We start from the raw sequence: 12931 nt of genomic DNA on the forward strand, positions 1-12931 counted from the left end.
TATATTATAAGCCAGACGCGAAAGATAGTGCACTTCGATTCGCCGCGGCACACTTTCGATCTCTGCAGCAGAACAGCAGCAACACAACTTTTTTTTTCTTTTTCTTTTTCTTTCCCCAATCGTAAATATACTACACACACGTTGGGGGAGGGAAACAGAAAAAAAGATCGGCTTACGAGAGAGCTCGAAAAAGAAAGGCCCCCAGACGTCGATGATAATCGGCATCTATGTATATATATATGTATTTTTTTTTCCGTCATGGGTCGGGTGCCCCCGCGCGTGGATGAATTTCTGGAATGCCGATCTGTGAATGAACGGTATCCTTACACGTGGGATATACACTGCCGGAGAAGGGGGTAAATATAAGAGGACCACCTCTATGTGTATATTATATCTTTTTTTTTTTTTATCGCCGCGGTCGGGAATCGCGGCATTTACGCGAGTGTACGTGGGCGTTGTTCTCGCGAGGCCGCAGCGACCACCGATTTTTTTTTTTTTTTTTTTTGTTCGCGGATTTATTATATGAGCTCGCGAGCTTGCGTTCGCGCGGTCTGTTGGGATTTATATGCGCGAGTGTATTAAGGGTACATGTACGTGCGGTGAGCGAACGTTGTTGTTTTTTCTTTTTCTTTTCATATACATTATTTCGTATGTGCAGGGCTGCCGATCTGCGTAAAGGGAGGCTTTTGTGTTCTCTTTGTCTTTTTGCGGGAGATCGGTATATATATGGGTATGCGCTGCATAACACACAGAAATATAGTCGTTGTGTAATGGCTCGATTTCAGTTAATTGTTTATAGTTGTAAAAAATAATAAATAAACAGCGAAACGCTCAGTCAACTGTTTTTTCCAAGATGCAAATCGTTACGTGCATTTCTTTTAGTGATGTATATGTATGAGATGCACGATATGAAATAATACAATAACGAAGTGTTACACGTTAGGACCCCACTAGGACCTCGGTAGGCTAACTACAGGTAGGGCCAAGCTAAGATCGTCTACTTACGATTTCCGATCGGGAATATATACTGTATATAGACAGAAAACTGCGGAGCAATTATACCCAAGTATATGTGAAATCGTGCGCCACACACGCCGTAAAATTTGATTCAAATTCAATATTTTCTTAACAACGTAATAAGCTTACTATATTTATTAAAGCTTGGGCCCGGGAGAGTCCCTTTTTTCATTCATTCCTTATTAACAACCCAAATATTTATACCAATAAAATTTAACTATTATTGATGTCTACATTTAAGTACAGCGTTTGCTGAACGTTCGGAGTAAACCTCTTTTCACACAATTTCTTACAAAAGCCTTCAAGAAATTTAAAAGAGTTTCACTCGTGCTTGCAGCTCTCAGTGCGACCCATTACTGGAAATACCCCAAATTACAGTTACATTCAGTTAAAGGGGGTTTAATTGTATTCATTGACAGTATTTTTAATAATTTTTACTGGCAGACCATAGGTTATGCAGCCATCAAGCAAGGGTATAGGGTATATAATTATATTCAATTATTTACGATCAGCGCTATCTCTCGTTGTGAATTTCGAACTAAAAAGTGCCCCTACCCCTACCCACAAAACAATGATCATGACTGACATCGTAAAGATGTCAAATTGACGCCAAATTCCACCACTATGATGTCTTTTAGTTATCAGTTGTCTGACGATAACATTTTGACAACTGATAACTAAAAGATGTCAGTTGTCAAAATGTTATCGTCAGACAACTGATAACTAAAAGACGTCTTAGTGATAGAATTTGGCGTCAATTTGTGTACAACTGCGCATCGTGGACGGTCATGCAGGGACGATCGGGGACGATCGGAGAAGAGCACTTGTTCACTTTCGTCTCCGACTCGCCCAGACTGTCCCCGACCGTCCCTGGATTGTAAGGTGAACAAATCTACTATCAGTGTTTTGTGGGTAAAAAGTAAAAAACTCTCGGAAAATTCTTCGCCAGGCAGCGCTAATGGTAGACCGGAATAAATCATACTAACCGAGTGTCACTAGATCAACTAGATGTCACTTATATGCTAGGGCCTTTTTCTCGCATCAGAGAGTTTTAGGGGTACTTTTTGGTTAGAAATTCGCAACGCGAGGTGGCGCTGATTGTAAATTGAACACTTCTTAATTATTTATGTCTTTTATGATCTAAATTAACTCTGAGGAACGTTTACATACAAATTATATTAATATTATACATATGCTTAATTGTAGTTTTGGTAGAGTTTTTTCTTGAAAACGTATGCTTTATACTCATAGATCCGTAATTGTACCCGATCAGTGTTTAAAAACAATTTAACATTTGGAAGTGTACAAAAACTTTTTCCGCTTCTTATCCCTTGTGTTGGGAGACACGAAAGTTGAAAGCCATTCGCTTCTCTCAGGGTAAAAAGCGTAAGTATAATAATTTCTTTTGATCTTCTAAAATAACAGACAAACCATCAACATATTCTCTTGATGAACAAAGCATACTTAGTGCCGCATGTCTTGAATAACTTACAACGTAATTCATAACTTGGCAATAACAATATGTACATCTATAACTTGAATTAAGGTATTTTCGATGTTTATAAGAAAAATCGAAGTCAATTACTCACTAACAAGGTCACAGTTAACTTTGGATATTATATATTTCTTTAAATGTACAAAAATAAAGCTTGACCTACTTCATACTTAATATAGTAATGGTACTTTTGTCTTTAAATTGGATGTGTCTATGTAGTGTAACAGTCATTATTTCCAAATAAGAATTTATGTGATTTTTTAAACATTTAAAGCATCTTTTGAGAATTACCTTATTATATGCAAACAGTGTTTATATGTGCTTGACTTGAGTAATTTTAATCCAATTTTTTTGTGTAAATATTAACCTTACTTTTCACTTCATTGCAATTGACTTGCTTAAAAAAAAATATACATATATATTTGTACGTTATTTGGGTTATTTATTACGTTTGATCCTATCTGTTTCAGGTACCAATAGTAAAATTGTTCTTTCATTGCATTTAATAATGATGGAAAGTAAAACTACATGTATTAGAGCATTTGAAAAAAACTTTAAATGGACGATAAAAAATTTTCATCTGTGCCCTAAAACATCTAATCAAAAATTAACGTCAGAGGTTTGTTAACAACTTTCTTCAATTTTTTCCCAATAGTATTTTTTATTACAGTCTTCAGTTTGTACTATCATTAATTAAGATTACATTTCTACATCAAAATAAATGTTTTTCAAATCCTAAATTAATAGTTACAAAATTCTAGTACCCACAAAATTCTTCACCACAGTTTTTTTTAAATTTAAAATATTAAATATTTTATTACTGCTCTTTTAGATATTTTCAGCACCAGATGAAAATGAAGTTCAGTGGCAACTGCAGCTACATCCTTATGGTAGAGGTCCAATAAACGAGTCTGAAGGTTATGTATCTCTTAGTCTTATGAAAACTTCAAAAACAAGAAAACCAATAGCCCTTTTTTATAACATGAAAATAGAAAGTAAGGATGGTAAATGTTTAAAAGAACGTAAATTTTACCAAGACAGTATTCGAGCTAATCTACCAACAGAACAAGTACAGTTTATAAAACGAGATGAACTTGACAATCTCCTTGATGATACTTTAGTTGTTAAATGCTGGGTGAGGTGGGGATTAGGTGCTACTACAAACATTGAAAAAATAACTCCTACTCAACCTGATCAGTCGATCAAATTATCATCCGATTTTAAAAAACTAATGGAAAGGGGTAATCTCAGTGATATTACTCTTGTAGCTGAAGATGGTACCAAGCTTCTTGCTCACAAGTGCATCCTTGCAGCACGTAGCTCAGTTTTTGCAGCAATGTTTGAACACGACATGAAGGAAAACAAAGAGCTTATTGTGGAAATTGAAGATTTGAATGCAAATACAATTCAATCTATGCTAGATTTTATTTACACTGGTGAATTAAACGAAGAAAAAAGCAAGATTGAAGATGTACTAGCTGCAGCTAATAAATATGATCTTGAAAATTTGAAGACATGGTGTGAATCCATACTTATTAATAACTTAAATGTTGAAAATGTTGCTGACTACTTTTTGCTGGCGGATAACCATAATGCCGAATCTCTAAAAACTGAATCTCTCAACTATTTGGTGTCACATTTAAACGAAATTATAGATGCTGAGTCGTTCAAAGTTATCAATGAGCCTTCACTTTTGAAAGATATTCTGAAAGTAATATCAATTAAATATTGGTAGTTTATTTTTTGTATAATGCACTTGTATTCATCACAAACGATAATTCTTTTTTATTTTATAGCAAACTATTTTAAACTTACGAATGCATTCTTAACTTTTTGTATACAATAATGTAACGAAAAAAATTTCTTTATAAGTACTGTACAAAAAATTTGTGAATAATAATAAGTATCTACAGCATGAAAGTCAAACTCGATTTGGTCCCTTAAAGAGCTTATTTTTTAAACATATTTGTTTGGGAGACCAAGAGGGAACCACTGGTTGCTCAAAATACCAACGTGGATGAGTACCTATACAATGATCGTATACTTTAGTAAAGGAAGACTAATATTGTGCAAAACGTGGTCACTCAATTTTAGTTGTTAAATGTTGGATTAAATGGGGACCAGCTTTTACTATAAGCAGTAACACAGATTCAGATGAATTACATCATCCTAAATTACCATATGACTTTAAAAAATTACAGAAAGAGATAAAGATTTGGTATGAACCTAAGGGATTTCGAGTCTTAAAAAACTGAATCCATCAACTTTACAGTGTCACATATGAAGATATGACTGACACTGATTTATTCAAAGTGATGAGCCAACTTCTGCTTTTAAAAGATAATCTGAAAGTGATATCAAATAATTATGGCTATAGTTAATAATTTTTTTATCACTTGTTCTAATAACGTTTTTTCTTCATAGCAAATAGTAACTATGGTTATTAATTTAATAGTGTTGGTCTTTATTTTGTATGTGCCTCGTGGATTTGAAATATTCAATTGAAAAAATATTTAGATCATTTCGTGCAAAACAAAAGTCGTTGCTATACCAGTAAAATCGTATAAAATTGTTTGCAACATTTACTTATCCAAAGACACATAAAAATTGGTCAACTGAAAATACCACCTGAGCGAGTGTGACTATGCGAAAACATAGTTCCCCGGTTTCCCCCGCACATTAAGTAAATAAATTTCATGAACTTGTCAGACTGATGGTGATAGCGTGATATGAAACACACAAATATTACGTATTCATGCACTGCCGATTTTCGTCTATTATAAAGATTTATTCTATAAAATAGTAATAAGTATAATTCTATGGTATAGTTACCGGCTTTGAATGCTTTGAAACAAATTTTACATGCATGATAACAAATTTTAATTCATGTTCTCAAAAACTACCTACTACAGTAAAAAGGCAATAAAATATTGAATTACACGTTTCTCTGTACCATTATCTTAGCTTGTACTCACATTAAGTATTGCATTATTTTAAAATCAACTTAATACCGATAACTACATTAGTTACATTTTCACCACTAAGTATTTAACGCACACGTAATACCCCGACAAATCTATTGTCATGGGTTTCCAAACTCGCAACGATCATTCTTCACATATATATATATTTTTTTTAAATGTCCAACCTCGTACTTTCGCGTGAAATTCAAGCTCCATGGACCTGCTTTTCGAGAAACAGCCTACCCCTGTGTCTCGTTGAAGATCCAACCCTGGCCGAACCCCGAGCTCGTAGCCAACGTCTCGCACAATCGTTTCGTCCATCGGCCTTGAACTCTCCTCGTAAATACCCGCGCGCACATAAATAATACAACCGCAAACGCCCGCGAGGGTGACCTTGAAAATCTCAAAAGCCCTGGAGATCCTACATGTGCTTATTGCGCGCACGCGGGTACAATGTGTGATGATATACACCGGGGCCCCCTCAAAGGTCTCGCCGAAGATGCTACCGTAACTCGTTTTTCCGAGAATACAATATACTCAGCGCCGACGACGACGTCCGAAGGTCCGCCAACAACTGCGCCACGCAAAGCGAAATGAGTGTAGCTTTATTTACGGTCACCGTAAATTTTACTTCAGAACCCCAGGCCCGCCCCCATCTTTCTTTGCGCGCACATACATACATACGTTTTCGGCTTTTGAACATCTTTTTAAGCAGCTTAGCAATTTCTCCGGCCAGCTGTTAAAACTGTAATGAGATATTCCGCGGCTCTCCGTACGTTATTATCGCGCAATTTTTCTTTTCCTCGGTGCTCTTACTTTTAATTAAAAGGAGAGAAGTTGCGGAGAAAAAAAAATCGACGGCGAAGGGGGCGGGGAAAGTTTTAAACTTCAATTGGTAACTTTCGATTGTGGGTATATTACCTATATACTCACTAATGCTTGCACGTACATTATTTGACCATACAATGAATTGTCGCGTCTGATGGCGAACTTACCTGAAACAAAAGAAAAATAATAACACGTCCGTTAGTAAAGTGTTCATCAAATCATTGAAATAATCGTGTAATACATATTATGATAAGCCATAGTGGAAGCTTGTACTGATGGTACGACTCCAGCAGAGCTAGCACAATGTGAATATTATAAAGAGTCATCGCTAAAAGCCCCCAATGGTATACTACTGTCAAAAGTACCGATGTAAACCTAATCGTTTCGGCGTAAATCGGCATTTCGCTTATTGACTGTGCCCAACAATGCACGAAAACAAAAGTCAAAACGTGGCCGTCGAGGAAGAAACCGAGTAATCCGGTGTCGCCGATCTCCGCAGTCTCGTTACCGTAAATTCCGTCGATCGGTATACAAAGTCTTTTCGTACAAGCATATACGTGGACTAGAAAGCTCGTAAAGCATCTCCATTAGCGGGGACAGCCACCGAAAGGACAAAGAAGGCATCCTCTCTAAGTATAAATGTCGCGCAGTACCTCATACACGTGCACACAGGTGCGAACGGCGATGCCTTTCTCCCGAACCGATTTTCTTCTTTTTTTTGATCGTGACGTATAAACGAAAATAGAGTGAAGAGAGAGATGGACGGCTTAATGCACGAAAGTCAAAGTTTTGAAGAGGAGGACGAAACGCGGGCGTGTAGAAAGTCGGGAGCACGATTTTCGAGACCCCCCCCCCCATTTTCGTTCTCCTTTGGGGTATATACACGTCGAGTGTGTCCTCGATCGGTTTGGGTTAGAGTACACCGAGTGACTATACACATACAATGCGACTTTTTACCGAGAGAAATCGGTTCGAGTGCCTTCCCTCCCCCTCTTTTATATCTTGTGTTTATACTAATAACAGTAACATACGTCATAACTCGGAAACACAACGAGACGTGTATACACTGTGTAAGAAAAGAAAGAATATATACGACTGGCTATTGTTCGCGAGCCGATTAATAACAAAAAAAGGAAAGCCGATCCAACCGATTCCGCTGCTCCTAATGAACTTATATATATTTTTCCAAACTAATCATTTTTCGGCTGTACATGGCTTTTTCATGCTCATATAACACTGCAAACTATACTTATTATGTTTCTTTTTTTGTTTGTTTTTCGATTGCGCAGTCAAACCTGTGGACACCCGCGAACTCGTGCCCTTTATTTTCCCGATTAGAAGAAAAAAATAAACAAAAAATGTGTGTAAGTACCCATGTATATTTTTACAGGTATAGAGTCGCGCTCCAAGGGACTTATATCGACGAGCGAAAATCGGCAAAGGGGAGAGATAGACCGCAACCGGCAACAACGAGCCGTCGTATATTCTACATAGCTACTCACTATACTATACTTATAGTGATAATGATAATGGCGACTAGGAGGGGATGGATCCCACGCGAGCCAGCGAATCATGACTTTTCTGAAAAACGATAAAAAGAAAGGGGGAAACAAAGAAAGGGCACGTCCGCGTGGTTCTTACGACGGACACAACAAATAATGTACGGCTTTTTGTAACAAAAGACAAGTACATCACCTACATTTTATACATGTACGCTTCGTGGCGCTAATCGACGACGGGCAGTCCATTTGGAAGAAAAGCACTACACCGTGTAGTCACGTTGTAAGCGATAATACCGATTTTTCGTGCAATTGCCCACAACGAACCTGCCATTGAAGTAATGCGAGTTACGATGAAAGTTGCTGTTGTTTCGAGACACTCGTTTCATCGAGGCTAAAATATTGCATTGCTCTTCGCAAGTGCTTCTGTTTCGCGTAAATTCTTTTTTATTTTCACAAAAAAACATTTGACGAACCGATATTGAATCGACTCTGGTAAGCGCGCTTTCGTTCGATTGTTTTGTGAAAACGAGGCGAATCCCACCAGGAACATCGTGTATCTCGGACAAAACACAAGTCCCCATTATGCATATGGGGGAGCCGTTAAGATGCAACGCCAACGCGTAAAACAACCTCCCCCAGCGATTCATGGCGCCGATAGATATATAATATTCGAGAAGAAGAAGACACTCTCTGGGGAAGAGATTTTCCCGCCCCTTCCTCTTTGTTGAGCCTTTTTCGATTCCCCCGTGGTAATGGCCGGATCGTTGGTCTCGACGAGAGAATGAAGAGTTTATCGCCCAACCGATTGGTCGTTTGTTTGCTCAAAGCGAGTCTCACCAAACGCGCGTATATACCATCAAGCCTGCAATAACGATGATCTCTCTCTTGGTTGGAAAATTATGAAAGGTTGCGCGTGGATTAGCCCCCCTCTCTCCTTTACGATATAGTAATTAGAGATCATACGTATACGTGCGCCTGTTGTTTAGGTATATACGGTTAATTACAAATTAAAGCTGATTTCCCGTCAAAAACGAAGGAACGAGTTCAGCACTCACCGGTGGTGTGTGTATGGTGCGCGATGAAGGTATACATACATGTAGTCTATGCGGAAAGTAGAACGTAACGATTGAGCATTCCTTGGCGCCGTGTAAGTGGATGTATATGGATAAAACTTTGTTGCCCAGCTGCATCGTAAAGTCCAATTCAAATTGTGGATATCGCACGAATATTGCATGTATACGTATACTCGTGCTCCCTTACATTTACAGACTGACCGTGAACTTTCGGTACAACTGACAAATCTTGCTCGTTATTATATACCGTTAGGTTTTTTCGTAGCCCTACAAGTTGATCGGACGGCGATTGGAAAAAAGTGGTAGTTTTCGTACCTGGTGGCGCATGTCGTACGGCCCGGGGGACTCGGGCTTGCGTTGCTTGGATGCGCACCAAGTGCTTGCTCCATAGGGCGCAGTGAACGAAAAAATGTCAAAAGTATAGGATTTTTTGGCCCGTAGTTTTTTTTTTTTTTTTTTTCATTCGAAGCCTATAAAAGTTTCGTGTGTCTTACCCGGACTCGTCTGTTACTACTTACAAGGTGTCTGCATGTACATGTATATATTATACGAGTGCGCGTTGGATTTTCTCCTGTTTTGCGTATATGTAATTCATGGTCACGCCGGGATAAATATTCGTGCTGTGCGTTAATTAACCTGGATAATTTGCTTCTCTCTTCGTATGCGGACGAAAAACACATAATCTTGCAGAGCTTTCGGACAAGAGAGAGAGAGAGAGAGTCCATATAACGTTGTCTTGATGATTTGTTTTTCCTCGACCACGTTTGCAAATCACGTTCGCGGGGTCCATTTTTCGAGAGCACCATACATTCGTTTATCTCGAGGAAAAAAAAAAAAAAAAAAAACGCAGTAGCTTCGTGCAAGCCGCAGCAGCCGTATCATCAACTTCATAAATTCCGCTCTCAAATACCCGAGCGCAGCCGAGGCAGTAAATCGCGCCGAATCAAAAGCTTATGTCCCCTTCCCTCCGTTTTTTTTTTTTTTTTTTTTTTTTTTTTTCTTTCCACAAGCGAGACGGATGCGAAAACTTACGTGAAATATCAGAGGGGAGGGAAAAAAATGTACGTACGCCCAGCTTGCGCAGTTACATTTGTACACGGAAACAATAATTCACGCGGCCAACTGCCCGCGCGAGGACGTGACGAAGAAACGAAGGCGGCGAGATTTATATAAGGATTAAGCAAAGAGGCGATGTATTTAATTTAGCCCCGCGCGAAATAATAAAACAGCTTGCCGTACCACCACCGAAATGGACGAGCTTTTGCCAAGTTGCGCAACGTATGAGGTGTAGGAGCACGGGGCGGGGGAGGTGGTTGGCGTTGCGAAAGGTAGTTTGTTATGGCATTAGCATCCACTCGACACCTTCTATTTCTCCCGAGAAAGGAGAGAAATGATCGGGTGGTGCTCTCGTGGGAGTGCGCACGGATTACTCGGCTACTGTGCAGCGTTTATCAATTTGGATCTTACGTTTTTTTTTTCTCTTTTCTCTTTTAATTTGTGACCAACAAATTATTATTATTTTTTTTTGTTCAATGTAAGAGTATACGTGGTTATCCAAAGTGTGAAGTAACGTGTAACAATATATTATCGTCATTATATTTTGTATCATTGAATATTAATTTATGCCTAGTTATTTCCAGGTATTACCGTCAGCGCAGCGATACTCGAAAATTGTATGCATAAAAAAAATGTTGGAAATTTGTAAATTTTCATTAAAAACAAAGAGCGTTTGCCTTCGATTCTTGACATACGCCTGTACATTACATAAATTAATATTCGAAAAAAAACAAAAAAAAAACAAACAAATAACTGTTAAAAAAAAACATCGAGATCGTAATTAAAAGGTCGGTATGAAATGAAAAAAATCATCAGTTCACTTGCCTATTTCACGCTTCACACGGAACAACAACAACAAAAATCGCAAATTATTACACGGACAAATCGTCGTTTATCCCTTTACCGAGGGAGGTAGGTACATCCACGCGTTTTTACACTCCAGTTGTTCTCGTCGTTTCGAAACAATTATCAGCCGCTAGCCGTAACGCCGAGCACCATTAAGCTGTCAATCCCGGAGGGCGGCAAAAAAAAAAAAAAAAAAAAAAAAACAACACACCGCGAAGATAAAGAAAAGCCATCGATCCGTCGTTACGAAAATCGGCGCGACTGTAATAACTCAATCGCGCGACTCGAAAGGAGGAAAAAAACGAAAAGGGGGAGGGGGGGGGTAAAGAAAAAACAACAACAAAAGTATCGTGGTATCGCGGCGTGGGCGGTTCATTCTTTTCGCTACTATAGTAAACACAACGCGATCTTCCCACGCAGGCGGGGCGATGACGCGCGCGCCACGAGTCATTAAGTAATTCGTTATCCCTCCCGCGTGATCGCTCCTTTCCTTTATCCACGGGGCGTAAGTAACGTTGGTGTATAGCACACAAAGGTGTCGAAGTGATACCGATCGCGGATGTAATACTGTCTGCCTACTGTGCGTGCGAGGGTTCATTAGAGCTCGATCGGCTAGATTGGACGAGGAATGTGGAATATGGGCTCATTTCGAAGGATACAACGTGTCTTCGGGGCACGAAAAGGACGTCGTGTGTGTGCAGTCTATAACCGGATCTGACCTCGATACTTTTTTTTTTTTCCTTTCGTTTGCACTCGGGGAGTTCGTGAGTTTAGGATCGTGCTCGGGGTCTCTTCGCTTTTGTCGGATTTTTCGACCCCGAGCGAGTGCAGTAATGGTAATTTTTATTAAGACCGTGTGTTTATGGGTACACAACGTTTTTCCTGTAGATAATAATATGTACACTCGATGCGGACGAAAGTTTCGTGTGACATTGTTTTATTTATTTATTTTTCATTTTTACCGGTTGGTCGAACTGTGCGAACATTATTTTTCGCGCCAATGGCGCTCTTTAAGTTACGGAAAATACCATTGAGAGATCGTAAAGAACAGTTTTTGTTGGGCGCTATTTCTGAGAAACCATCGATCCCACAAAGCTCCATAGAGCCGAAAAATAAGATTTCTCCCTTTTTTGGAACATTGTAATCGTAGCGTATGATTTCAGCCTTTTTTTTTTTTTTTTTCGCAGTGACTCCTGCTAAAAATCCATGAAATAACCAAGCTCAAACGAATGACACGCACGCTGTACCTACCCACACGTAAGAAATGAACGAAAACGAGCAGAGCCGCCCGGAAGCCTCGCTCGTACAAGGTATATGTATATTATATACCCTAAACTCTTCCGCGTCCCGCGAGGGCATAAATAAAAAATCCAGTCGTCTCCCCTTTCGTCCCGGGACTTAACGGTACCCTCGAAACAGCCGCGCGCCAAAAAACAGGATAAAAGACGTATACGTATATCCACGGGGCACTGCGCTCCCGAAAAAAAAAAAAAAAAAAAAAAAAAAAGCCACGCGCAGAGATAAGAAACCCCCATCTCCCGGAGCGTGCCCGCGATCTCCGCGTGCATACACCTCGAATTTTCCTGTCGCACGCGATCCCCGTACATACTGTTAACAGCGCACACACGCGCTCTCTTGCGTAACCCGCTCTCCGCGGGGGGATGGATCGCGTATATTACACACATCGCCCACGCGTGCTCGCGAGAACCCACAGACAGAGAGAGAGATACGCGCGAGTGTAATTGCCGGTGTAAGCTGTTTGTTCCTATATCGTTTGGCTGAATTGATTACGCGATTAGGTAGGTGTATATACATATATGCAATATTGTATCACAGGCTTCGGATCTACCGGCCAACGAAACGCGCGCGAGAACAAACGATGTATGGAGTCGTTTCGCGCGGTAGAGATGCCTCGCTAAAAATGTAAAACCCGGGAGCACCTGCATCTTCACTCGGGGTGTATGTACCTGTGTACGTATAATCTCGAGCACTTCTCCAAATGTACGTGTACATGGTATACATATGTATATATATGGTATTCGTGCGTGCGCGTGATAACGCGGTAGACGGGAGGTGGGCTCATCTCTCGAGATGCATCGAAACGTTGACAAAGTCTTCCTCTCTTTCTGTCTCTCTCGGTGGATCGGATGC

The 12931-nt window shown here is 39.7% G+C and overlaps 2 protein-coding genes across 3 annotated transcripts in view; one reads left to right on the forward strand and one right to left on the reverse strand.

Moving 5' to 3' along the window:
• The window catches only part of LOC106645709 (uncharacterized), an 83505-nt gene that overhangs the window by 33354 nt on the left and 37220 nt on the right, over positions 1–12931 (reverse strand). The gene's annotated exons all lie outside the window — the stretch shown is intronic.
• Positions 2316–4260, forward strand: LOC149375378 (TD and POZ domain-containing protein 1-like). The gene is made up of 3 exons (XM_089588662.1): positions 2316–2403; positions 2983–3131; positions 3345–4260. The coding sequence occupies exons 2-3, from the start codon at positions 3021–3023 to the stop codon at positions 4245–4247; spliced, it is 1014 nt and encodes a 337-aa protein (XP_089444788.1). The 5' UTR covers positions 2316–2403; positions 2983–3020; the 3' UTR covers positions 4248–4260.

This window comes from Copidosoma floridanum, unplaced genomic scaffold (assembly GCF_036245765.1).
Source record: "Copidosoma floridanum isolate Cflo_tuat_1 unplaced genomic scaffold, Cflo_Japanese_pri ptg000007l, whole genome shotgun sequence".
Classification (NCBI taxonomy): Eukaryota; Metazoa; Arthropoda; class Insecta; order Hymenoptera; family Encyrtidae; genus Copidosoma; species Copidosoma floridanum.

Excerpts from the sequence above, each read along its gene's own strand:
- LOC149375378 (XM_089588662.1), top strand. The coding sequence starts at position 3,021 with ATGATGGAAAGTAAAACTACATGTATTAGAGCATTTGAAAAAAACTTT. Across the intron at positions 3,132-3,344 it reads ATCAAAAATTAACGTCAGAG|ATATTTTCAGCACCAGATGA; the intron begins GTTTGTTAACAA and ends CTGCTCTTTTAG.